The sequence below is a fragment of the Ceratotherium simum genome, chromosome 16, assembly GCF_057802395.1.
Source record: "Ceratotherium simum simum isolate JZ-2026a chromosome 16, ASM5780239v1, whole genome shotgun sequence".
NCBI lineage: Eukaryota > Metazoa > Chordata > Mammalia > Perissodactyla > Rhinocerotidae > Ceratotherium > Ceratotherium simum.
In genome coordinates, this window is record NC_141915.1 from 8,345,100 (window position 1) to 8,369,684 (window position 24,585).

The 24,585-nt window shown below is 40.6% G+C and overlaps 1 protein-coding gene across 1 annotated transcript; it reads left to right on the top strand.

Annotated features, from left to right (window-relative positions):
• Window positions 1-440: 440 nt before the first annotated feature.
• Window positions 441-24,309, top strand: LOC101408049 (myosin heavy chain 1). Its single transcript, XM_087440166.1, has 38 exons — window positions 441-644; window positions 743-886; window positions 1,002-1,158; window positions 1,706-1,733; window positions 2,488-2,602; window positions 2,688-2,780; window positions 2,914-2,977; window positions 3,646-3,744; window positions 3,837-3,940; window positions 4,093-4,231; window positions 4,444-4,562; window positions 4,651-4,800; window positions 6,688-6,858; window positions 7,666-7,975; window positions 8,073-8,140; window positions 9,256-9,343; window positions 9,426-9,543; window positions 9,843-9,966; window positions 10,055-10,191; window positions 10,289-10,544; window positions 12,690-12,932; window positions 13,024-13,200; window positions 14,028-14,173; window positions 14,253-14,343; window positions 14,431-14,820; window positions 15,407-15,533; window positions 17,135-17,253; window positions 17,411-17,607; window positions 18,865-19,048; window positions 19,319-19,484; window positions 19,574-19,698; window positions 20,111-20,419; window positions 20,507-20,710; window positions 21,169-21,294; window positions 21,385-21,555; window positions 21,826-21,930; window positions 22,053-22,148; window positions 24,157-24,309. The coding sequence occupies exons 1-38, from the start codon at window positions 441-443 to the stop codon at window positions 24,307-24,309; spliced, it is 5,817 nt and encodes a 1,938-aa protein (XP_087296292.1).
• Window positions 24,310-24,585: the final 276 nt, after the last annotated feature.

The following is a 24,585-nucleotide window of genomic DNA, read 5'->3' on the forward strand; positions in this document are numbered from 1 at the left end:
CCTGCAAAATGCTTATAATCCAATTAGAAGATAAGAACTACACATGAAAGAACTGGAAAACATCTTGCCATGATTTTGGCTTTGTGTTTTGTATAAGGCAATGAAAGGCAGCTTATAAAGATTAATCTACATAATAAATGAGATAGAAAAAGCAGCTATATCACACAGTAGGTGAGCCAGACCCAACAGTCTCTTTCCAAACCCATGATGAAGTATCTGTCAGCACTGGCACAGAACACAGAGACTGACATTTCACCTCCAGCCAAAACAGGCAGGGGCCATACCCAGCATGATGCTAAGAGCTCAACTGGTCAGTTAGTAAAGAATGTTTTGTTTTTTTAAATATGAATCTAATGGTCCAGTTTCTGAATTTCTATAATATCTTTTCTTCCTCGGCCAGGTGGGGCCTTTGACTGGGCCTCCATCAATAACTTGCAGCCATGAGTTCAGACCAGGAAATGGCTATTTTTGGGGAGGCTGCTCCTTACCTCCGAAAGTCTGAAAAGGAGCGAATTGAGGCCCAGAACAAGCCTTTTGATGCCAAGACATCAGTCTTTGTGGTGGACCCTAAGGAGTCCTTTGTGAAAGCAACAGTGCAGAGCAGGGAAGGAGGGAAGGTGACAGCCAAGACTGAAGCTGGAGCTGTGAGTAAAACATCTGAGATGATTCGACTGTGCCTCATCTGGGGTTAGGTTAGCTGACACTTATTTTTTGACCGGGCCTCTCTTATCTGACCCGACAGACAGTAACTGTGAAAGAAGACCAAGTCTTCCCCATGAACCCTCCCAAATATGACAAGATCGAGGACATGGCCATGATGACACACCTGCATGAGCCTGCCGTGCTGTACAACCTCAAAGAGCGTTACGCAGCCTGGATGATCTATGTGAGTTCATTCTCATGGCTTTCTGCTCATGCAGTAGTCGATATTTTCGAAAAACAGTAGATTTTTAAGGTCCCCATGAAATAATTATATTCCTTTTGTTTTCTTTTTCGGGCAGACCTACTCAGGCCTCTTCTGTGTCACTGTCAACCCCTACAAGTGGTTGCCAGTGTATAACGCCGAGGTGGTGACGGCCTACAGAGGCAAAAAGCGCCAGGAGGCCCCGCCCCACATCTTCTCCATCTCTGACAACGCCTATCAGTTCATGCTGACTGGTGAGTGGCTCAACCATTTTTATTACCACCTATAATCACAAAACGTCAAAGCTAAAAAGACCTATAGAAATAAGTGAATCCAACACCCTGGTTGTACAGAAGAGGTGACTAAAGCACAGAGAGATATATACCGTCAAAACAAAATCTGAACCTTGGCTTGATTACCTCTATTTTAACCTATTAAACTATAGTCTAAACCCTAAGCTTATTACTCATTTTTCAATTACATGCATTAATCAGCAGAAAGCCACGCCACTGAAATCTACAGATGACAACTAGGGAATGTGTCTGGCTTTGGAAGGAACTCTTTATTTTAAACCAGAAGGATACACTCCCTGTGGGGCTTAAAGAAGTTAAGAAATGACATTTCATGTTTCTCTTCCCCAACTTAAGAGGCTTAAGAATTATATGACATATAACCTTACAATAATATCCTGAAAAACTCCATTGAAAAGACACTTAAACTCAATGCCCTAACTGTTTCCCTATAGAAAGTTTTCTTTGCATAACTGATATATATGCTGATTGTCCACTGTTTTTCTTCTAGATCGGGAGAATCAGTCTATCTTAATCACGTACGTATTACTACTCTGAGACTTACTAGTCTTTGATTCTCACTGGGAAAATGACAAACCAAAAGAAGAAATTAGTTAACGCCCCCATCGATACTAAAGCAGTGCAATGATCAGATTGAAACTAGATATTGTTTACAGTTTATTGTAGGGTTTAGATTGCATCAGAATGTAAAACAACAATGCCCTATATTACATCATTTGCTAGCCCAGTCTTGACAGTTCCACAGAACTTTCCTGGGAGTAGAAGACATAAAACCCCTTCCCTGTGCACAGCCAGACCTGGTACAGGGCAGTGAGCAACAAAAAGCCTTCTGAAGGCTGAGCAGTTTGGGAATCTTACCGGTGGTTCATTTTTAAGGCCTACTTGAGGAATGTCTATTCCTTCAAAGACCTAACTTGGGCCATGTCTTTAGTCTAAGGAAGCTGAAGAACACTTGCATTGCTTCAGACAGGTTTTTACTACTTGTTTCATTTACTATATAGTTGTTGAGCGGCTGCTTTTTGAACCCTGCAAGCCCACGCATTTTAAGCACTCAAGAAATACGTGTTACACGAATAATGAATAAATTTCTCTACTTCCCGTCAGCAAAGCAACAGAAATAATAGGAATAATATGTAAGCTGAAGAGAAAGATCTAGGAGACTCTGACAAAGACGTATAAAGATAGATGCAAAAGGCAGTAAATGCTGATGGTGGAAGTAGTTTCACTTGTCATATAGCTTACTTTCTCACATGTTTGGTCACTGTTTGACAGTGGAGAATCTGGTGCAGGGAAGACTGTGAACACCAAGCGAGTCATCCAGTACTTTGCAACAATTGCAGTCACTGGGGAGAAGAAGAAGGAGGAACCCACTACTGGCAAAATGCAGGTGAGTCTGACTGCCACGGTCAGACTCCGGCTCTCAGGTAAGAAGTTCCCGAGCCCACATGTGAGGACTGCTCTTGCCTTTGCAGGGGACTCTGGAAGATCAAATCATCAGTGCCAACCCCCTACTGGAGGCCTTTGGCAACGCCAAGACCGTGAGGAACGACAACTCTTCTCGTTTTGTAAGTCTTTTGGTCACAGAGGGGTTTTCTCAGCCCTAAATGCCAGGGGAAGCATGTCTGCATTATTATTTCAATCTCATCATTCTTGTGTGCTTTAAGGTTTGTATATAAGATCATCTTTTTTACTTGCAAGGGTAAATTCATCAGGATCCACTTTGGTACCACGGGGAAACTGGCTTCTGCTGATATAGAAACATGTGAGTAACAGAACCTTCTAAAGAGAATCCAAGAATGACGAATGATGATTTGGACGAAAATTTGCAGCTCTCGCTGAGCCTGGAGCCTGTGAACCACCAGTCTGCTGACAAACATGCCCGTGGTTAATGCCAGTCTTATCCACAGTCCACTGTGTGCTTATTCCACTTCAGTCATGAGCCTATGATTCCGTTTAAACTGCCAGGAGATGTTGGGTTTGTCTGAAGTATTCCAGCCTCAGAGTGAATCTCAAATTGTTCTAATAAGAAACTAACACTAGGGGGTAAATGAGTTACCTATAGACTGAATATATATGATTTCTTCCTAGTCTGAGCCCTGATGAATGTTGCTCTTAGTAGCCTTCTATTATAAAGGGAGTAGAGACCCTAAAAAGGAAGAGGTTATCAAGAATCAATTATGTCCCCAATGTCAAGGATCTTCTGTATGAGAAATGAATATCTTTTGGTTCAGGCATGCTTTAGTATCTTTTTAGAGGTAGTAAGAGCAACTGCAATGGTGTCTGTAGAAACATAATATGTGGAACCTCATGAGAACATTCAGCTGAAATCTCAAGGGGCCAATGAGATATAGCTAATGACCTCAAGTTCCAAAATCACTCCAGGAACTTGATAATTTTTCACCCTAATCCAATGTCTCCTTTCCATTGCAGATCTTCTGGAGAAGTCTAGAGTTACTTTCCAGCTAAAGGCAGAAAGAAGCTACCATATTTTTTATCAGATCATGTCTAACAAGAAGCCAGAACTAATTGGTAAGAAAGAGCTTAAATTTATAAGCCAGAAGTTAATCGTTTTATTAACATCTTCTAACATAAAACACATACTCTGAATTCCGTGTATTCAGAAATGCTCCTGATCACCACCAACCCATATGACTATGCCTATGTCAGCCAAGGGGAGATCACAGTCCCTAGCATTGATGACCAAGAAGAGTTGATGGCCACAGATGTAAGTTACAGATGCAGCTTTCTTTAAAAATACTTTATATACGGGAACACAGTAACAACCCGTTGTAGGTGTGGTTAAGGATATAGTATAAATTGTCCTAAAAAAGTTACAGTCTTCTGCCGTAACGTTCATCCTCTTGTCTCTCCTGGTAGAGCGCCATTGAAATCCTGGGCTTCACTTCTGATGAAAGAGTGTCCATCTATAAGCTCACAGGGGCAGTAATGCACTATGGGAACATGAAATTCAAGCAAAAGCAGCGTGAGGAGCAAGCGGAGCCAGATGGCACTGAAGGTACCAAATGAACCTCCATGTGGGTTTAATGAGAAATACAGGCAAAATGTCCATTCCAAACTCATGCCTCCTTTACAACTGAGCTTCTGATGGACAGACGCAAATTTATCCCCACACAGACTTTCTATGAAATGATTCACTCCCTACTCTGCCCCTGTGGATTGTGAAGCCCACAGTAGGTCATGTTGGGTACCTGAATTGTGTTTCTGCAGTTGCTGATAAGGCTGCCTATCTTCAGGGTCTGAACTCTGCTGACCTGCTCAAAGCCATGTGCTACCCCAGGGTCAAGGTTGGCAATGAGTTCGTCACCAAAGGCCAGACTGTAGAGCAGGTAGGTGCATAATTCAAATTCACCACCAGGGACACAAGCATTGTACATTCCTCCAATAACCTCAAGAGATATATCTTTGTCTTTCAAGGTGTACAATGCCGTGGGTGCTCTGGCTAAAGCCGTCTATGATAAGATGTTCCTGTGGATGGTCGCCCGCATCAACCAGCAGCTGGACACCAAGCAGCCCAGACAGTACTTCATCGGAGTCTTGGACATCGCTGGCTTTGAGATCTTTGACGTGAGTTAGCAGAAACTTTGTAGCAGAAAAAGTTTATAAATCTTGCTGTCACACTCCATATTAGAAAAGGTCTATGAAAAATAGCTGCACTACAAATTAAATTGACACATGAAAGAAAAGCAAAAGTCCATGAAAGGGCAGGAACTTTGGGCTGAGACAGATCTGGACTCACACTCCACCTCTGTCAATTCCTACCCATGTGAACCTGGATAATAGGAATGGTATTGACCAACCATTGGGCAAATTCAACTAGCACCTGTATGTAGAGCACCTAGCCCTCCAGATAACACACTCACTCCTAAGATCTTTCTGGCAGTTACAAGATTTCTGAATTTAAAGCCCTAAGTACAGTCCCCAAGCACATCGTCAGCACTCAGTAAATGATAAAGAAGGTGATGAGGGCGACAATGGCAGCAAAGATGGCACTGGAGAAGACAATGACAAATTCAAAAAAAGATTTTGAGATTCCTATCTGCCCTGCAATATCCAGGAATAGAAGATGGAAATGGCATTGTAAAGAAACTCAAATTCATCTGCCTAAGAAAGAACACCTCCCATATAGCTTAGGAAACAAGGTTACCCAGGTCCTCTACCTGACAGCAGTCTTGGATGTCTGATCCTCAAATCACATTTCTACACCTTTCTCTAAGAGTGGACTGACAGACACAGGATGAGATTTCCAGAAATTCCCAACCCACATGGGAAGAGAGGAATAACCTGCACCAAGCAGGAACAGGGAGAGCAATCCACATGTCTTCAAATAAGAAAACTAATGACAGTGCAAACTTGCAACCTCTTTGAGTTTTTTAAATAATAGTTTTACTGAGATATAATTCACATAACATACAATTCACCTACTTAAAGTACTCAATTCAGCGGTTTTTAGTACATTCACAGATATGGGCAACCATCACAATGGATTTAGAACATTTTCCTCCCCCTGACAAGAAACCCCATCCCCATTAAGCAGTGACCTCATTTCCCCCTCCCCCATCCCTGGAAACCATTAATCTGCCTTCTGTCCCTATGGATTGGCTATTCCGGACATTTCATAGAAATGGAATCAGAGAATACGTCGTCCTTTGTGACTGGCTTCTGTCACTTAGGATAACATTTGCAAGGTTCATCGTGTTGTAGAACCTCTGTGACTTCTGTGTATGGTGATACTGCTCTTGGACAAAACCACTCCCAATCGTGTTTACATCGAGGTGTCTTGAACAGTGGGGCAGAGCAGATCTCCTCAAGTTCTGGGAGGCTTACCAACTCTGGCTCTGTTGCCAAAGTGCTGGAGCCTGGAGCCCCTGCCCCGGCCCTTCCTAGCATGATCTTGCACAGGTTCTTCACCTCTCTAAGAGTGTTTCCCCATCCAAGGAAGGTGCAAACTATACCACCTTTAAAAGGTGGCTGTGACGATTACATGCAATAATTCATACAAAGCCCTTAGCACAGTGTCTAGCATGTAGTAAATATTCAACAAATGTTAGCTGTTGAATTGGTATTCCTATTATTAATAATATACAGACCAGAACAGTCAGATGGAGCGAACTTAGCTAGTTATACAGCATAATGATAAAGAGAGAAACTACTAAGAAAGCTCTGATCAACAAAAATAGATACTGCAAAAACCAAACAATTATTTTATTGCATAGTAAAGCATCACTCAGAGCCTGTTTATTCCTGTTGAAGAGATAGTTCCAACAAGTGTCATGACACTTTCTAGCCAGCAGCCGCAAAAAAGATACAGGAGGGAGAAAGGGGCTTGCTATAGGCAGGACGAAGCCACACCATCCTAGAAGAGCAGTTAGGCTAACCAACTAAGAAAAGCCCCTTTCCAAGAGAAGCGTTTATTATAAGATGAATCTTAATTTGTATTTTCTACTTATTTAGTTCAACAGCCTGGAGCAGCTGTGCATCAACTTCACCAACGAGAAACTGCAACAGTTTTTCAACCACCACATGTTCGTGCTGGAGCAGGAGGAGTACAAGAAGGAAGGCATTGAGTGGGAGTTCATCGACTTCGGGATGGACCTTGCTGCCTGCATTGAGCTCATCGAGAAGGTTCGCTTGCTTTTTGCAGATCGCAGATCAAACTGCTGAACAGTACTTAAATTAAAAGCATAAAACCTTGGTATAGAAATGGTAAAACATTTCTATTTGTAAACAAAATAGGAAAACTTCCTTCTTTTGCCCACTCTGAGATAGGTACTCTGGTAGAAGGAGACTGAATATTTTCTATAAAGTCCAGAACTCTACATAGCCCCACAGTTTGCAAGGCAAGCCTTATATTTAAAGCCATGTTTCCTCAAAAAAGGGCGTTGATGAAAATAGTTTTTAATTCTTATTTCTTTGCCATCCTTGGTTTCATTATGACAGGCATTTGAAATATGAATTTCTAGTACTCTAAAGCAGAGGTTCTCGAACTTCAGTTGTGCCCAAGACTCACCAGAAGTACTTAATAAAATTGCAGATTTTCCTAATCTCACTCCTTGAAATACTTTTTGGTAAGTGTGGGATGGAGCCTTGGGATCTGCATTTTCATCAAGTGATTCTGGTGCTACTAGTTTGCCAGTCACACTTGGAGAAATATTGCTCTAAAGCCTTTGGGGCAAAGACACAAACTCCACAAGAGCAATGCCCTCCATTTATCTTACTCTCCATCATATCCGGGAGCACAACACAGCACCTGCATCTTGAAAGGCACTCAAGAAATATTTGTTAAATGAACAACTTCTCAACAAAGACATGAGTTTTCATTGACTATAAGGAATTAAAGGATGAATTTACTCAAATAAGATCCTAATGTTACATATTATTTCTACAAGCAGACAAAGTTCAAATGGCATTTGTTTCTTTTTATTCTTTTAGCCTATGGGCATCTTCTCCATCCTGGAAGAGGAGTGCATGTTCCCCAAGGCCACAGACACTTCCTTCAAGAACAAGCTGTACGAACAGCATCTTGGCAAGTCCGCCAATTTCCAGAAGCCCAAGCTTGTCAAAGGCAGAACTGAGGCCCACTTCTCACTGATTCACTATGCCGGGGTTGTGGACTACAACATTAATGGCTGGCTTGACAAGAACAAGGATCCCCTGAACGAGACCGTGGTCGGGCTGTACCAGAAGTCTTCAGTGAAAACTCTGGCTCTCCTCTTCTCTGGGACAGCATCTGCTGATGCAGGTAATTTTCAATAGAATTAATCTTTTACTTAATGTATAAAACACAATCAGAGAAAGCCTGTATGATGATTGCTTGTGTTTCCCTGCCCCCCACTTAGATGCTGCTCCGAAGAAGGGGGGTAAGAAGAAGGGTTCTTCCTTCCAGACCGTGTCTGCGCTCTTTAGGGTACAAACTTCATTTTCTGTCTCTAATGAGATTTAGGAAATTAAATTTTACTTTATTGTGTGGCGAAGAGGATGTAATCTTGTAAGGATTCTAGAACTGGATGTGAGTCAAGAAGAAGCTCAGTGGCTAGTGGCAGAGCTGAGGCTCAGGGAGGTTTGGGGTAGTTTGGCAGAGATATCTCAGTAGATAGGACACAGACATCAGGAGGCTGAGAGTGAACTGCAGAAGTTAGTATCAGATCGTAAAATTCAATTTGGGGGCTGAAAAATGAAATAATTTGACACTTAAAAGGTCCTACTGGGATGGGATTAAGCAAAACATGAGATTTGCTGGAGACTTTGAGAGTCTACAAATGATGTAGGTGCTCTGGTGTACACTGGCATAGAATTGAAATGAGTAGTTTTGAAAGCTGAGGACAGAAGAATGGTAGTGGGAACTGGAGCTAAAAGAAGGAAATAAGAAACCAGATGCAATAAGAAAAAGCTTTTTAATGAAAATTTACTTTTCTTTCAACAATCTCATTATAATAACTGAAGATCTAGTTATTCTGAAAAACCAGGATTTTCATAGGTTGGAAAACTTCTCACACTTAGTAATATGGCTGTCAGTTTTCTGCCCGTTCCCAGAATGAGGCACTAAAAGGCCACTTTCTATGGAACCAGCAGGAGGACACAACTCTGTAACTATGATAAGGAATCAGTATGTGCTAGAGAAGCAGATACAATTGAAAGTCAGGTAAAGAAAGAAATGGTAGATTTGGAAAAGACACTGAATTATTTGTAAAACCAGACCACTTATCTAGGCAAAAGAGTATGGGTGGAGTATTTCCAGATGTATAAAATGTCACTAAATTTACAACATATGCTAGAAAATTCAACAGCAGCGAAGGACATCTTTAACAGCTAGTAGAAAAATATGTTTATAATGCACAAAAATAGGAACTAGAAGGACATGTTGGGAATGTGGAAATTCCAGAGATAACCCTTTGCAAATTCAAATCTGGATACTATTCATTAGAATTGAACCAATGTCATGCATTGTGATGATTATGTCTGTAAATATGAATGTATGAAAATAGTGCGTTTTGTAAACTAAATATTCAAATGGTTCCACAGGAGAATTTGAATAAGCTGATGACCAACCTGAGGAGCACTCACCCTCACTTTGTACGGTGCATCATCCCCAATGAAACCAAAACTCCCGGTAAGACACTTCTGAGATCCAGATGAGCTCCAGTGTGTTTGTTTTAGACCATGAAATAAGGTGTGTGTATTCTTCCTTTTAGGGGCCATGGAGCATGAACTTGTCCTGCACCAGCTGAGGTGTAATGGTGTGCTAGAAGGCATCCGCATCTGCAGGAAGGGATTCCCAAGCAGGATCCTTTACGCAGACTTCAAACAGAGGTCAGACTTTCTCACTGTGAATTATTTTAAGAGGTTTTTGTCATTTGCTTTAATTTTTCAATGAAAGAATCCTTTATAACTTCTTTTAAAATTGAAGAGAAGAGAAACAAATTTAACAGACTCTGTAACGACATACCAAAAGTTTGACACCCTTTGAATACACAGAGAATATATAAAGAGGTAGATATGATTTCTTGTTTATGTTTGTTAGACTACAAGGGCTATGTTGTTTCTATAGTTAGGCAGGAATTTCCTGTTGGTGACAACAGCTATATCATTTATTTGTTTGGCTTAAACAGATACAAGGTATTAAACGCAAGTGCTATCCCCGAAGGACAATTCATCGATAGCAAGAAGGCTTCTGAGAAGCTCCTTGGGTCCATTGACATCGACCACACCCAGTATAAATTTGGTCACACCAAGGTAGTATTCTCTAAAGTCTGCCTGATGCTATCCTTGTCCCTTTGAAGTTTATGTAAAGTTTCTGATCTGCAACTCTGTCCACACACAGGTCTTCTTCAAAGCTGGTCTTCTGGGGCTCCTAGAGGAGATGCGAGATGACAAGCTGGCCCAGATAATTACCCGAACCCAGGCCAGGTGCAGAGGGTTCTTGGCAAGAGTGGAGTACCAGAAGATGGTGGAAAGAAGGTATTAATGGGAATACTTTACTAAACCTCATAGCCTAGGCATTTTAATTCTGCTTCCTGTTATAACCTGACTTTGAATATTTCTGTTCCTATCACAGAGAGTCCATCTTTTGCATCCAGTACAACGTCCGTGCTTTCATGAATGTGAAGCACTGGCCCTGGATGAAGCTATATTTCAAAATCAAGCCCCTCCTCAAGAGTGCAGAGACAGAGAAGGAGATGGCCAACATGAAGGAAGAATTTGAAAAAACCAAAGAAAGCCTTGCAAAGGCCGAGGCCAAAAGAAAAGAGCTGGAAGAAAAAATGGTTGCTCTGATGCAAGAGAAAAATGACCTGCAACTCCAGGTTCAAGCTGTGAGTATCAGAACCCATTTCTTGCAATCTGATGCTAAAATTTCAGTTCAGCGCTTGCTAGGGGAAAGTCTAAATTCCACCGTACTAGGAACTGATCGTCAATCTTTCCTAATTCACAACTTCTTGGAATGTTCTATAAAATCTCATATACAACATCACTAAGAAGCACTGTGGTGGGATTCCTTGTTCTTGAGAAGGAGAAAATAAAACCATTTTTCCTTTCCCTCTATTGCTTTTCCTAGCAGAATATGGGCAGGAAATAAGGTGATCTTTGCTCCCTAAGATTCTCTCTACTGAAAAATGCAAACCATAGCAGTGAACAAAGAACAATATTGACAGTGAAGAGGAAGGAGACTTTGTGATGAAAACGTATTAACTTGAAACGAATATTCTGGACTTTTACATCTATGGCCCCCTGGCAACTTCCCTTTAACTCTATCTTTAGAAACTCCCTAGTACCTGAAAAATTAGGATCATTGCAAGGATAATGGCAATACTTTCTACAAATAGTGTCAATTTTTATGCAAAGCATGAGAGATAGGATTGATGTTCTTGTTCTGATGTCCCAATAAATATCCCAAGGCTTGGGAAGAAATATTTGATCAAACTCCACTGTCAAACCCATTTTTGTGACTCAAATGACAATAGAATTTTAGTTGCTGCCACTGAAATCTACTATAGAGACATTAATGGTTACCCTCTAGTTCTCTGAATTCAGAAGGGAATCTCTGTTGGTTCCATTGGGTGTATAGGTTTTGGACACATAACTAGAAAATTTAAAGAAAGATTAATTGTAAATACCTAGGTTGGCACTGTGACTTTCCTTGTAGTTTATGTAGACCAAGGTTTTCCAAATTGAGGAGGGGTTCCTTACACCTTCAAGAATCAAGGGATACTTGTAGCAGGTATCTAGGCTTGATCCAAGCATACCCCTCTCCTTTTAGTACAGTATGACCTCTTTTCAACATTATCCTATCAACTATCCATTTAATAAATATTTGATGAAGTTTCAAGCACTAGGATACAACTTTGAGGAAGAGACATAGTCCCTGCCCTCACAGAGTTTATATTCCAACTCCTATTTCTTCTCATGAGAAACATGCTTGCCACTTCTCTAAGCACCACCATTTTAACAAGCTTCGTTCCCCTTAGTTCGTCCAGCTGCTCCCTTTAATTCCCAGCTATTCTATCACTATAGGACATGTCTTCTCTTTAAGTCACTTTTCTGCTATTACCCCTCCCCCCAGCAACTTGCTAGATACCCCACCATTTTGTTTGTTTTTCACATACCAAACTTTTCTGGAAAAAAGTATTAAAGAAAACTAACTGATCTGAAATTATATGCCAACATATTAAACACAGGTTATCATGTAAGAGAGGAAAAAGTTTTACTAAACTCTCTTAGGGTCCCTGGCTGAGTCTAAAAATTAAACTGACAAAGATGGATTAACAGGAGAAAAACATACAAATTTTATTGAATTTTTACATATACATGGGAACCTTCACAAGAGAATGAAGATGCAAAAAGTGACCAGAAAAGGAACCTTTTATACTTTCTAGACAAAGAAACAATAAATTTATGAAGAATTGACAAGACAAAGGGGTTTGGGCTAGGTGTGCTAAATGGTGAAGAAATAACTAGGAGGATAAGGGTTAGTTTAAAAAGGTTTCTTTATACAGCCTTCTCAGCCCCCAATTCCCCATCTCTGGTGATAAAAATGTCTTCTTTCCTCCTAGTACAGAAAGGGTACCTTTCACATGGGAGTTTTATGACCTGTTTCAGGGAAGAAAGGTGAGGGGAGATCAGAGTGGGCTTCCTGCTTCTGTCGTTTTCTCAGACTCCTTCAGCTTACGATATCCAGTATGCCAAGGTGCCATATTTTGGGATAGGGTGCCTTGAACCTCATCATTAGCAAATATAATTGTATCATAATTTCACCAGGAACCATGACTTAAATTTCTTTTTTTTTTTTAATCTCCAGTGCCATAATAAGTGCCTAATAAATATTTCCCAAATGATGGAAAGCAAATGAAAATTAACCTAGGGCTTTAAAACACAATTCACTTGTTTGGTTTCAAAATCTTAATAAAATCTGAAAATGTCCAGAGAACTAAAATCTAAAAGCATCTACTGTCCATTCTCAGGAAGCAGACAGTTTGGCTGATGCAGAGGAAAGATGTGACCAGCTGATTAAAACCAAAATCCAGCTGGAGGCCAAAATCAAGGAGGCGACTGAGAGAGCTGAGGATGAAGAAGAGATCAATGCTGAGCTGACGGCCAAGAAGAGGAAACTGGAAGACGAATGTTCAGAGCTCAAGAAGGACATTGATGACCTTGAGCTGACACTGGCCAAGGTTGAAAAGGAGAAACATGCCACAGAAAATAAGGTATGAATCACATTCTGCTATCCCATATAGACGTTCTGCCATCTAACTAAGCTGCTTTATTGCAGAGATCATTTCTTTTTAATTTTTCAAGGTGAAAAACCTCACAGAGGAGATGGCAGGCCTGGATGAAACCATCGCTAAGCTGACCAAGGAGAAGAAGGCCCTCCAAGAGGCCCACCAGCAGACCCTGGATGACCTGCAGGCAGAAGAGGACAAAGTCAACACCTTGACCAAAGCTAAAACCAAGCTAGAGCAGCAAGTGGATGATGTAAGCCTTACATCGTGTAAAAAATTATTTTTTATTTTGCAACAAAGTAAGCATGAGTTCACATTCTCATGATGTAATGAGTCCTTTGCAAGCACTTCCGATGAATAAGTGGTATGGGACATCATCCCTGCTACAAGGACTAAGAGGGATACACAAGAAGTAAAAAAAATCAAAGTTAGTTGTGAGTAACAGACAATATAGGTAAAAAGAATTAGGGGAAAAGAAGGTTAGAGAGTCCACCAAGAAAAGCAAACAATATGGATCTTTAGCTGGGGTTGAAAGGCGAGAGGCTATGGCAAGATGAAGAAGACAGAGGGTGCTCTATACAGGGAGCAGAATAAGAGCAAAGAAGCAATAACGATCCCTTAGGCTTTCTCTCACAGGAACAAAGGGGATTTTGAATAAGGAATGTGAAAGATAAATTTGGCTTTAAACAGGATCTGATACAGAATAGAGAACCCACTGTAAATGTCTGAGTAAGAGAAGAATTGACAAAGGTCATGGTTTGGAAATATTGCTATGGTGTCCATCCCGTGGGGTGAAGCGCTGATCACAATGGATTCCAGTGGGGAGATATTGAAAGCGCGATGTTTTCCTAGTCATCTACTGTAAAAATATGGTAATGAGTTGCATTTCACCTTTTAAATAATGAATCTTTGGCCTAGGTAAATAGCAATCAGAATGGAATCAATGATAAAAATTTGCCTAATTCAAAGAAAAATCAAAATAATTTCCTGATTAGATATGAGTTAAATGTTTGCAAATTCAACCTGGGAAAAAAGGTGGTAACATTCCAGGAACTGTATTCACGGATTATTAACTTTTAGCTTGAAGGATCTTTGGAACAAGAGAAGAAAATTCGGATGGATCTAGAAAGAGCAAAGAGGAAACTGGAGGGAGACCTAAAATTGGCCCAAGAATCCACAATGGATGTGGAAAATGACAAACAGCAACTTGATGAAAAGCTTAAAAAGTAAGCAGCAAGAACAAAAGAATCATGGGGAAATTACTATTAATATTTCTGTGACTGACATAAAGTGCTTTTCTAATAGAAAAGAGTTTGAAATGAACAATCTGCAAAGCAAGATTGAAGATGAACAGGCCCTTGCAATGCAACTGCAGAAGAAGATCAAGGAGTTACAGGTAAGTACATGGTTTCCATCAGTCTAATTCAACATGAAAAAATTACTAACACAAAGAAGCTAAGTTTGTGCTTTTCACCACTCCCAGGCCCGCATCGAGGAGCTGGAGGAGGAAATCGAGGCAGAGCGGGCCTCCCGGGCCAAAGCAGAGAAGCAGCGCTCTGACCTCTCCCGGGAACTGGAGGAGATCAGCGAGCGCCTGGAGGAAGCTGGTGGGGCGACTTCAGCCCAGATTGAGATGAACAAGAAGAGGGAGGCTGAGTTCCAGAAAATGCGCAGGGACCTGGAGGAGGCCACTCTGCAGCATGAAGCCACGGCAGCCACCCTGAGGAAGAAGCACGCGGACAGTGTGGCTGAACTTGGGGAGCAGATAGACAACCTGCAGAGGGTCAAGCAGAAACTGGAGAAAGAGAAGAGTGAAATGAAGATGGAGATTGATGACCTAGCTAGTAACATGGAGACTGTCTCCAAAGCCAAGGTACAATCGTGGTTTAAGTCATAAAGAGACTTCTGTAAGACAGGAGTGAGTGAGCCTTTCAAGAGTCACTAGTAACTGGCAGGAGGAGACCAGGTCAGCACAAGGCAGAAGACTGGCGGGAGGGAGGGGCAACTCAGGTGTGATGGGGCAGAGCGCTCATCGCCATACCCAAAGAATATGCAGAGTGAAAACTTAAGCTCTTTCAAGTAAAAAAATACAGCTCAACTATAGATTTTGAGATTTTTAAAACACCTCACCTTGATTAGGCTTTTTGTTTTTCCCTTAAGCACAAATACATAATTTGTTTCTCCAAAAAAATCTCGCGAGCTGAATCAAGCATCATTATTCTTATATCACAGATAAGCCAAATGAGTAAACAGTTAAATTCACAAAGCAATTTAGTGGCAGCACGTTTAGACTATGTAACTTGTTACTCTTTCCATCACAATCTAAGGACTCAGTCGTTTTGTTTGTAAAGGCAGTTTATTCTCAAAATATATGAGAACTGTAGTTCCCGTGGGATGCTTGGATTATTTGAAAATTTCTATGGTCCAAATACTTGCTTGAGATGTCTTGTTAAATGCAGGGAAACCTTGAAAAGATGTGCCGCACTCTGGAAGATCAACTGAGCGAACTTAAGAGCAAGGAAGAAGAGCAGCAGAGGCTGGTCAATGACCTGACGGCCCAGAGAGCGCGCCTGCAGACAGAAGCAGGTGGGTTATTTACCAGTGTTGACCTTGAATGACAAATTTACCTTGGATGTTCAATTTGCTGAAAACCTCTGCATGGAGTTACCTGAAATCACATATTACCTCCCTGGGAGGTACCCACTCATAATGAACACATTATTGACCGCTGGCATGGACGTCTTTCTTTCTTTCCTTCTTATTTGTTTGGTTTTAATTGTTGTTGTTGTTGTTTTTAATAAAGAGATCCAGACTCTTTTGTTTTCTAATATTTTAAGGCAGATTTCATTCTAATCAAAACGTTATCAAATAAAAAGTGTATCCTCACAGAATTTATTCTCACTTTTCAAAATGCTTCCACAAGCTATTACTTTACTATCCTCATTAGTTTGTATAATGTTATCCCCACTTTAAAGATGACAGATTATAGTAGTGATGAAATAGCTTGTCCAAAAATGCTTACTCTGGTCTTTTTCCTGAAGTCTTGCCAACTGCTGGTAGTTACCACCGTTTCGCAGGGAAATACTCAGGACTACAACCCAGCCCAGGAGCATTCAAGTGAGGTTTGTAGGATTGATTATCCAAATTGGAGAGTCTCTGCATTTACTCCTTCCTCTAGCAACTTGTCCAACTTTCTACCAAAGTTCCACTTCCCCAAGTGAGAGGTAACAAGATAGAAACTGCTTTATGGGTCATTTGGACTATTAAAGTAATAGGCAATCAAAGTGTTGGAAAACAACTTTACTTTTTTATATGCATCCAAATATTGTTCTTTCTACAACAAAGCTCGAAGTAAGGTTTTATTATTGTTATACTGGTGATAAGTACACTTTATGAAAAACAGAATTGTATTCTCAAAGAATCAAAAGGCTCCTTGTAGTTTCTCTTCCTCGATACATGTTTACTCTTAGTAATTTAGTAGTACAAAAAAAAAAGAAAGTTGGTATTCTTATTAAATGTTAAAGAGATAAGGCTTCCAGGTAACCACTTCAAAAACGGTGCTGAAAGGTTTTTCTCTCTTTTTAACATAGTGTACTTTCTGAATTATGGTGCTTAAAGAACTGGAGACAAATTTAAATGCCATTTAGTTTAGGAACTAATTAGCTATCCATAAACCAACTCATTCTGGGGATGGAAGGATACTTCATAGTTTCTAAATATAAAAATGCTTCCAGTATTTTCTTTTGAACATCACTTCTACTTACAGAGGGAATTGCTCAAAGTCTCCTATTTTCCACAGAATAAATTCTTTGTTTCCACCAAATTTCAATGGAAGGTACACTAGTATGACACTATTGCCTTACACAAAAAGCACTGGAATGTTTTCCGGTTTGATTTACATTTCTTTTCACATGTTTCTTCGTCAATTTCTATTGTGATCAAATAATGTTAAATATCTCACAAAATCTTTTGTGTGGTTCATAAGCATGTAATCTGCCTCAAAGTTTTCCATACTTCTCATTTTTACACAGATTTGCTCATCAGGGTTGAAGTGGATGTTGGTGGTTTGTTATAATCCATGCTCTCCATCATGTTTCAGCCTCAGCTCCCTTTCCTTGCTCCAGTTTGTACTTTAGAGTTTTAGTTATCAGAGTAAGGTTGAGTTTTCTGGTTCTTGGTCTTTATAGGTGAATATTCACGCCAGCTAGATGAAAAGGACTCATTAGTTTCTCAGCTCTCAAGGGGCAAACAAGCATTTACACAACAGATCGAGGAACTGAAAAGGCAACTTGAAGAGGAGATAAAAGTAAGCCCTACTTGTTGTTGTTCTCACTATCCTTGTTTTTGAGGTTGTTTATTTTTAGCTTACTTCTACAGATTTTCTTCTGGCTGCCTACAGGAGCTTACAGACCAAATATCACTTTACAGATATAAAGTTAAGTCACCAATCTCTATGTTCTCAGGCCAAGAGTGCTCTGGCCCATGCCCTGCAGTCAGCCCGCCATGACTGTGACCTGCTGCGGGAACAGTATGAGGAGGAGCAGGAAGCCAAGGCCGAGCTTCAGAGGTCAATGTCCAAGGCTAACAGTGAGGTTGCCCAGTGGAGGACCAAATACGAGACGGATGCCATCCAGCGCACAGAGGAGCTGGAGGAGGCTAAGTATGTTCTAGACTTAGTCAAAATGGAAATATCTCTGTTAACAATCAAAGTGCATCTGCTATAAGTACTACATGAGCAAATGTCCATTGTTCCCAAAACAAATAAAAAACTAAGGAAAAAACATGCATGAACATAAAGCTAACCAAAAAAACCAAATACTCTAGGTTGTCTGAGGAAAGAAATCAAGCTACAGGGTAGAAAGAGAAAAGATGTAAGACGAGAGAAAGCTGAATGATTATTTTTTAAAAGGGGGGTAACTTTTGACATCATTCTATCTATACAGGTATAGATAGACTAAGAGTTAACTGTATTCTCCTGTGCCTCTCCTCCCTCTTAGCTACTAACAAAAATGTTGGTCCAAGGTGATAGGTATGTAAGAAACAAATAATCAGGCTTTAAAGCACAGCTCCTCCTTTTGAGATGTGAAAATATGTCTATTTATAGGGTAAAAAAGAAATATATTGTTAAAGACTAAAAAATAGACATAAAATTCTGTAATAAGAAAGAATAAATTGTTTTATAAAGGACTAAATATTTGATGCAATCAAAAGTTAGAGGGAGAATCTGGACAGGAAGGGACCTACTTATTCAACAGACAGTTTAAGGAGAGATCTAATCATTTATTTGGTGAATAATATACAACTATATAGTTGGAATTATGTCTTGGTGGATGCCTTAGAAGACACTCTGAATGGAGCTCTCAAAGCAAAATTTATATTGATTTGAGAAAGCTTCTTTTTATTAAAGGTTTAATGAAAAGCTAGTAAAATAAAGGATACAATTAGACAGACAAAATCAAGTATATTTCATTTGAATTCAATTCATATAACATTTGAGTACTTAATATGTGTGACAGCCTACAAGGATACAAAGATTAGCAAGATACAAACTCTACCCTCTAGACATCAAATTTCAGTGAAGAAAAGACATAAATAACAGTAATTCAAGAAAGATATTAATATTCCATAAAGGAAGAATAAACCAGCTACCTTGAAGAGTAAAATGTTAGCTTGGGCTGATCATTGATGGCCTTAAAGCCAGACTATGAAGTATGGCGATATTGAAATTTGGGTTGTTTTCAGTATTTGGTTGGTAGGAGAGTGGGAATGAGCTAATACAGAACTGGGCCTACAAAACGAGCTTGGAAAGCAAAACATTAAGGAGTCTGACTCTGGAAATCACTCTCTTGTACCCACTTCGAAACACTCAGTTCTACTGATGGCCATTCACTTCTATCGTCCTTATTTCACCTTTCAGGAAGAAGCTGGCTCAGCGTCTGCAGGATGCTGAAGAACACGTAGAAGCTGTGAATGCCAAATGCGCTTCCCTTGAGAAGACCAAGCAGCGGCTCCAGAATGAAGTGGAGGACCTCATGATTGATGTTGAGAGAACTAATGCTGCCTGTGCAGCCCTGGACAAAAAGCAAAGGAACTTTGATAAGGTATTCTGCACCAGTTTCTGCCTCAGCATTCAATATATGATTAAGGATAGCCTGCCACCTTCAGTGTGCCTTATTCAAACCATCTGAGGACTGTTCTCAGTAGCTCCTGCTCCATGGATAGGTGGGGGAGGAGAGGGGTCTCCTACTCTTCTCACCCTAATTATTTCAGTCCCAGATCATCTCAACGCTGTTTGAGAGTTGCCAGAATAGATGGTTTTCATCCCATCAAACTTTCTTCGCTAAATTTCTGGACCATTCTTTGCACCTCAGGTCCTGGCAGAATGGAAACACAAGTATGAAGAAACTCATGCTGAACTTGAAGCTTCCCAAAAGGAGTCCCGTTCACTCAGCACAGAGCTGTTCAAGGTTAAGAATGCTTATGAGGAATCCTTAGACCAACTTGAAACCCTGAAGCGGGAAAATAAGAATTTACAACGTGAGTACATGTTACCTTTTCTTTAACAAAAGATTTGAAAGAATGTTTTCCCTTATTGAAAAAATTTTTATATTTTTGTTCACCAACAGAGGAGATTTCTGATCTCACTGAGCAGATTGCAGAAGGAGGAAAACGTATCCATGAACTGGAAAAAATAAAGAAGCAAATTGAGCAAGAAAAGTCTGAAATTCAGGCTGCTTTAGAAGAGGCCGAGGTAAACATTTTATCACACTCTAACACAATTACAAGAGGAATTAGGGTCTACTGAATACAAGAACTCATGAATCAAGAGAAAAAAATAATTTTTAGCCTGTATACTAAGTACACATGGATGGAGGATGTGTAGAGGATGGAGAATTGACCATGCATGCAACTAACATAACCGTATGTCAGAAGTTATGGTAGACACTGAGAAAACAAAGATGAATAAGTTAAGGGCCCTGCCCTCAAGGGCATGATCTAGCTGGGGAGATAAAAATATATAAAACCAACAAGCAAACACTGTAGAAACTTAATAACAATGGAATCAAGATGTATTATGGCAGCACAAAGGTAGGAACTAATTCCTATTTCTAGAATATATACACTTCCATTCCCTGCTAATGTCACTCCTTGCTGTCATTAAGGCATCTCTTGAACATGAAGAGGGAAAGCTCCTGCGCATCCAGCTGGAGTTGAACCAAGTCAAGTCTGAAATTGATAGGAAAATTGCTGAAAAGGATGAGGAAATTGACCAGCTGAAGAGAAACCATGTCAGAGTCGTGGAGACTATGCAGACCATGCTGGATGCTGAGATCAGAAGCAGGAATGATGCCATCAGGATCAAGAAGAAGATGGAGGGAGACCTCAATGAAATGGAAATCCAGCTGAACCATGCCAACCGCATGGCTGCTGAGGCCTTGAGGAACTACAGGAACACCCAAGGCATCCTCAAGGTAAATGGGTTCAAGAGATGGTCCCAGGGTGGTTAGGGTGACTGCAACTCTGAGAATGGGGTGTCTCAATGATCGTTCATTCCACAGGACACCCAGCTACACCTGGATGACGCTCTCCGGGGCCAGGAGGACCTGAAGGAGCAGCTGGCCATGGTGGAGCGCAGAGCCAACCTGCTGCAGGCTGAGATCGAGGAGCTGCGGGCCACTCTGGAACAGACCGAGAGGAGCAGGAAAATCGCAGAACAGGAGCTCCTGGATGCCAGTGAGCGCGTCCAGCTCCTGCACACCCAGGTGAGTATAACAATAGAAAGTACAAAATACAAAGGAATGAAAATGAAATTCTTGCTCAAATCTTAGTTCCATCTAAAAATTTATTCATAACATTTCGTGGAGGATAAAGTTTAAAATATTTAATATTTTTGGATTAACAATAATTTTGTTTATCTGCACTATGACATCCAGAGTTGACTGTCTTTTAAAAATACATTGTTACCTACAACTAGGATATACAACTATGTACTGGGGCTTTGGGGAGAAAAAAGAAAAAGAAGAAGATTGGCAACAGATGTTAGCTCAGGGCCAATCTTCCCTCCCCAAAAAAAATACATTGTCAACTCAGATAATTTCTGGAACAAGGAGGGATACTAATTATTTAATTTAATTAAAGCTTTTTTGAGTTCATTAGAACATAGGGCATCCTAATTTTGCTCTCATGTACTTAATATTTCTAAATTTGATATTTTAACCAGAATACCAGCCTGATCAACACCAAGAAGAAGCTGGAGACAGACATTTCCCAACTGCAGGGAGAGATGGAGGACATTGTCCAGGAAGCTCACAATGCGGATGAGAAGGCCAAGAAGGCCATCACTGATGTGAGCAGAGGGCAACACAGTGGTGGTCAAACTTGAATCTTGATGTGCTATCTCAGCTTCCTCAACTGATTTTGCTTTACTGCTAATTAGGCTGCCATGATGGCTGAGGAGCTGAAGAAGGAGCAGGACACCAGTGCCCACCTGGAGCGGATGAAGAAGAACCTGGAGCAGACGGTGAAGGACCTGCAGCACCGTCTGGACGAGGCTGAGCAGCTGGCCCTGAAGGGCGGAAAGAAGCAGATCCAGAAACTGGAGGCCAGGGTGGGTCTTCTAACAGCATATATCCCATCTCATTCCACTCCAATGCACGATTTTGAATACCTAGCATAGCTAGATGATGTGGGCCACACAGAGATGAATAAGAGATATTCCTTGCTGCCCAAGAGCTTTTACGGGGGACAATTAGACTAGGGCATCAAAAACTACACATAAAGCTGAGTAAAAGAAGCACGATGGGTCATTTGAAGAAGTAGAAATCTACTGAGTGAATGGACTATAGTAAATGTTATTAAAATGCCCATCTTCTTGCAGGTACGTGAACTTGAAGGAGAAGTTGAAAGCGAACAGAAGCGCAATGTTGAGGCTGTCAAGGGTCTGCGCAAACATGAGAGAAGAGTAAAAGAGCTCACTTACCAGGTAAGGAAAATGGCCTGTCTAGGTTTTAACCCCAGTTTGCAAGGGACAGAAAACCAAATGTACAACAAAATGTGATGGTAATTCTACTTTCAAGAAACTCACTCTTTAAAATATTATTTCAGACTGAGGAAGACCGCAAGAATATACTCAGGCTCCAGGATCTGGTGGATAAACTGCAATCAAAGGTGAAAGCTTACAAGAGACAAGCTGAGGAAGCGGTGAGTTCAGAACCCCTTGGGGTGACTGAGCAGCCTCCAGCCTCAGATATGTCCAAGCCAATTTAATTAAAGGGATGAAAGAAAAGAAGGGTAAAATGAGGAAGGATCAAAGGAAAATGGTTCAGTGGAGATCTGAAGAATGAGAAGAAACCAACTCCTTGAAGAGCCAGGGAAAAATGTTCTAGGGAAGGGGAAGAGCCAATGCAAAGCTTTTGAGTGGAAAAAGAGGCTGGTTCAAGAAGCAGAGAGAACAAGGGAGATTGCAGTAGAGACTGGGCTGGAGAGCTAGGCAGGAGGCGGATCACAGGGTCTTCTAGGGCATGATAAGAAGTCCAAATTGTAGTCTAAGTACAATAGGACACTAGAATGCCACAGGAGGGTTTTGAGTCACTCATGCCCTGATTTATGTTTTTTAAAAAGAGTATTCTGGTACTATGTGGAGAATGGATAGTCAGATAACACAAGTGGGTACAGGGAGACATTATAGAAGGCTTTTCGGGTGGTCCCGTGGCTTGGATCAGGGTGGTAATGGAGCAGAGAGAGAGAAGTGGAGAGATGCAAGATATGTTTTGGAGGTAGAAACTACAAGATATGCTAATAGGTTACACTTGGGAGGCAAGACAAAGGCAACCAAGGGTAAATTCATCAAGTTTATGGCTTGAGTAACCAGGTGGATAACACTAAAATGGGGAAGTAAAAGAGGAACAGATTTGCAGGCAAGAAGGAACTAGGAATTCTGTCTTGGAAACATTCTTTGAAATACCATTATATACATAAGTGAAAGTGTTACGTAAGCAGTTAAATATTAAGTCTGGAGCTCAGAAGGTCTCAGTTCTGTTCAAACCACTAGATTTTCAAGCCTCCACCTTATCTCATTTCCCCAGCCTGTGATTCATCTGAAATAACAATGAAATAATATCAATTTCCTAAGTATGGGAGTATGGATATACATACCTATATATCGCAAATTCGTTCCTCTGTTCATTTATGGTTTTTATTTTTCCCCTGACCTTTAAGTTCTGAGAGAGAGACCTAACCTGTCTCTAGCTCCTACTTTCCTCATCTGTAAGAGGAAGATGTGAAGTTTTTTTCAAACTCTATTATTTAGTGATTCTAAGTTTTATTAACGTTCTAAATTTGAATGACATATTTTGGACAGTTCTTAAAGAGCCTTTTAGAAAAGAATGATTGCTAGAGACTAAACCAGAACTGGCCTTCTCAAATTCACTGCTATATATTCAAAATAATCAGAGACCACTCAGACTGTTTTAGGAAACAATAAACTTCTTGCTTAATTTCTAAACTGCAATAAGTGGCAATAATTTATATTCAAGGCTATCAGTTTGGTATAACATAGACTGCATAACTGCATTTTTAAAAGGTCTTGTTAGATTCTCAGGATTCTGGAAAAAAAAAAAGAGGCTAGAAAGTTGGCATATTTAGTAGTAGCTCTAAGATGTTTAGATGTTCTAAAAGAAGAACTTTTAGAACATCTTGGAGACAAATGTCACCTGTCCATCCTTGTTATCCATGAGTTCAAGACCCGTAAGAGGAGTTAATACCAAAAAAATAAACAAAAATTCAATAAGCATTTCTCGAGTTTTTTTTTAAAAAGGTTTACTGGAGGGGCCGGCCTGATAGTGTACTGGTTTAAGTTCACGTGCTCCAGTTCAGTGGCCCAGGGTTTGCAGGCCCAGATCCCAGGCGTGGACCTAATCCCAGGCGTGGACCTATGCACTGCTTATCAAACCATGCTGTGGCAGGCATCCCACATATAATGTAGAGGAAGACAGGCACGGATGTTAGCCCAAGGCTAATCTTCCTCAGCAAAAAAAAAAAAGAAAGATTGGCAACAGATGTTAGCTCAGGGCTAATCTTCCTCACCAAAAAAAATAAAGGTTTACTAGAGTGGATCATTTTTAAGCAAAAAAAAATTCAAGACCCACTGACCTAACAAACTAGAAATTCTGAACTTTTCCCCTCATGAATGCATTTCCTTCATTCTCAGGAGGAACAATCCAATGTCAACCTCTCCAAATTCCGCAAGCTCCAGCACGAGCTGGAGGAGGCCGAGGAACGGGCTGACATTGCCGAGTCCCAGGTCAACAAGCTGCGGGTGAAGAGCCGGGAGGTTCACACCAAAATCATAAGTGAAGAGTGATTCATCCAAATGCTAAAAGTGACCAAAGAAGTGCACAAAATGTGAATATCTTTGTCACTCTACGTGACATCTTTGTACGTATGATTTTTGCAGATAAAAAATTTATCGGCAGAGAACCTGTGAGTCTCTTTTTTCCCCAATGTGTCAATTTATCTTTTAATGCATCAAGAAAAGAAACAAACATTTTGCTTATATCATATGGAGAAAGATTTAGTCACCAAGAATAAAACATGATGGGAGGGCCGGCCCTGTGGCTTGGTGGTTAAGTGCGTGCGC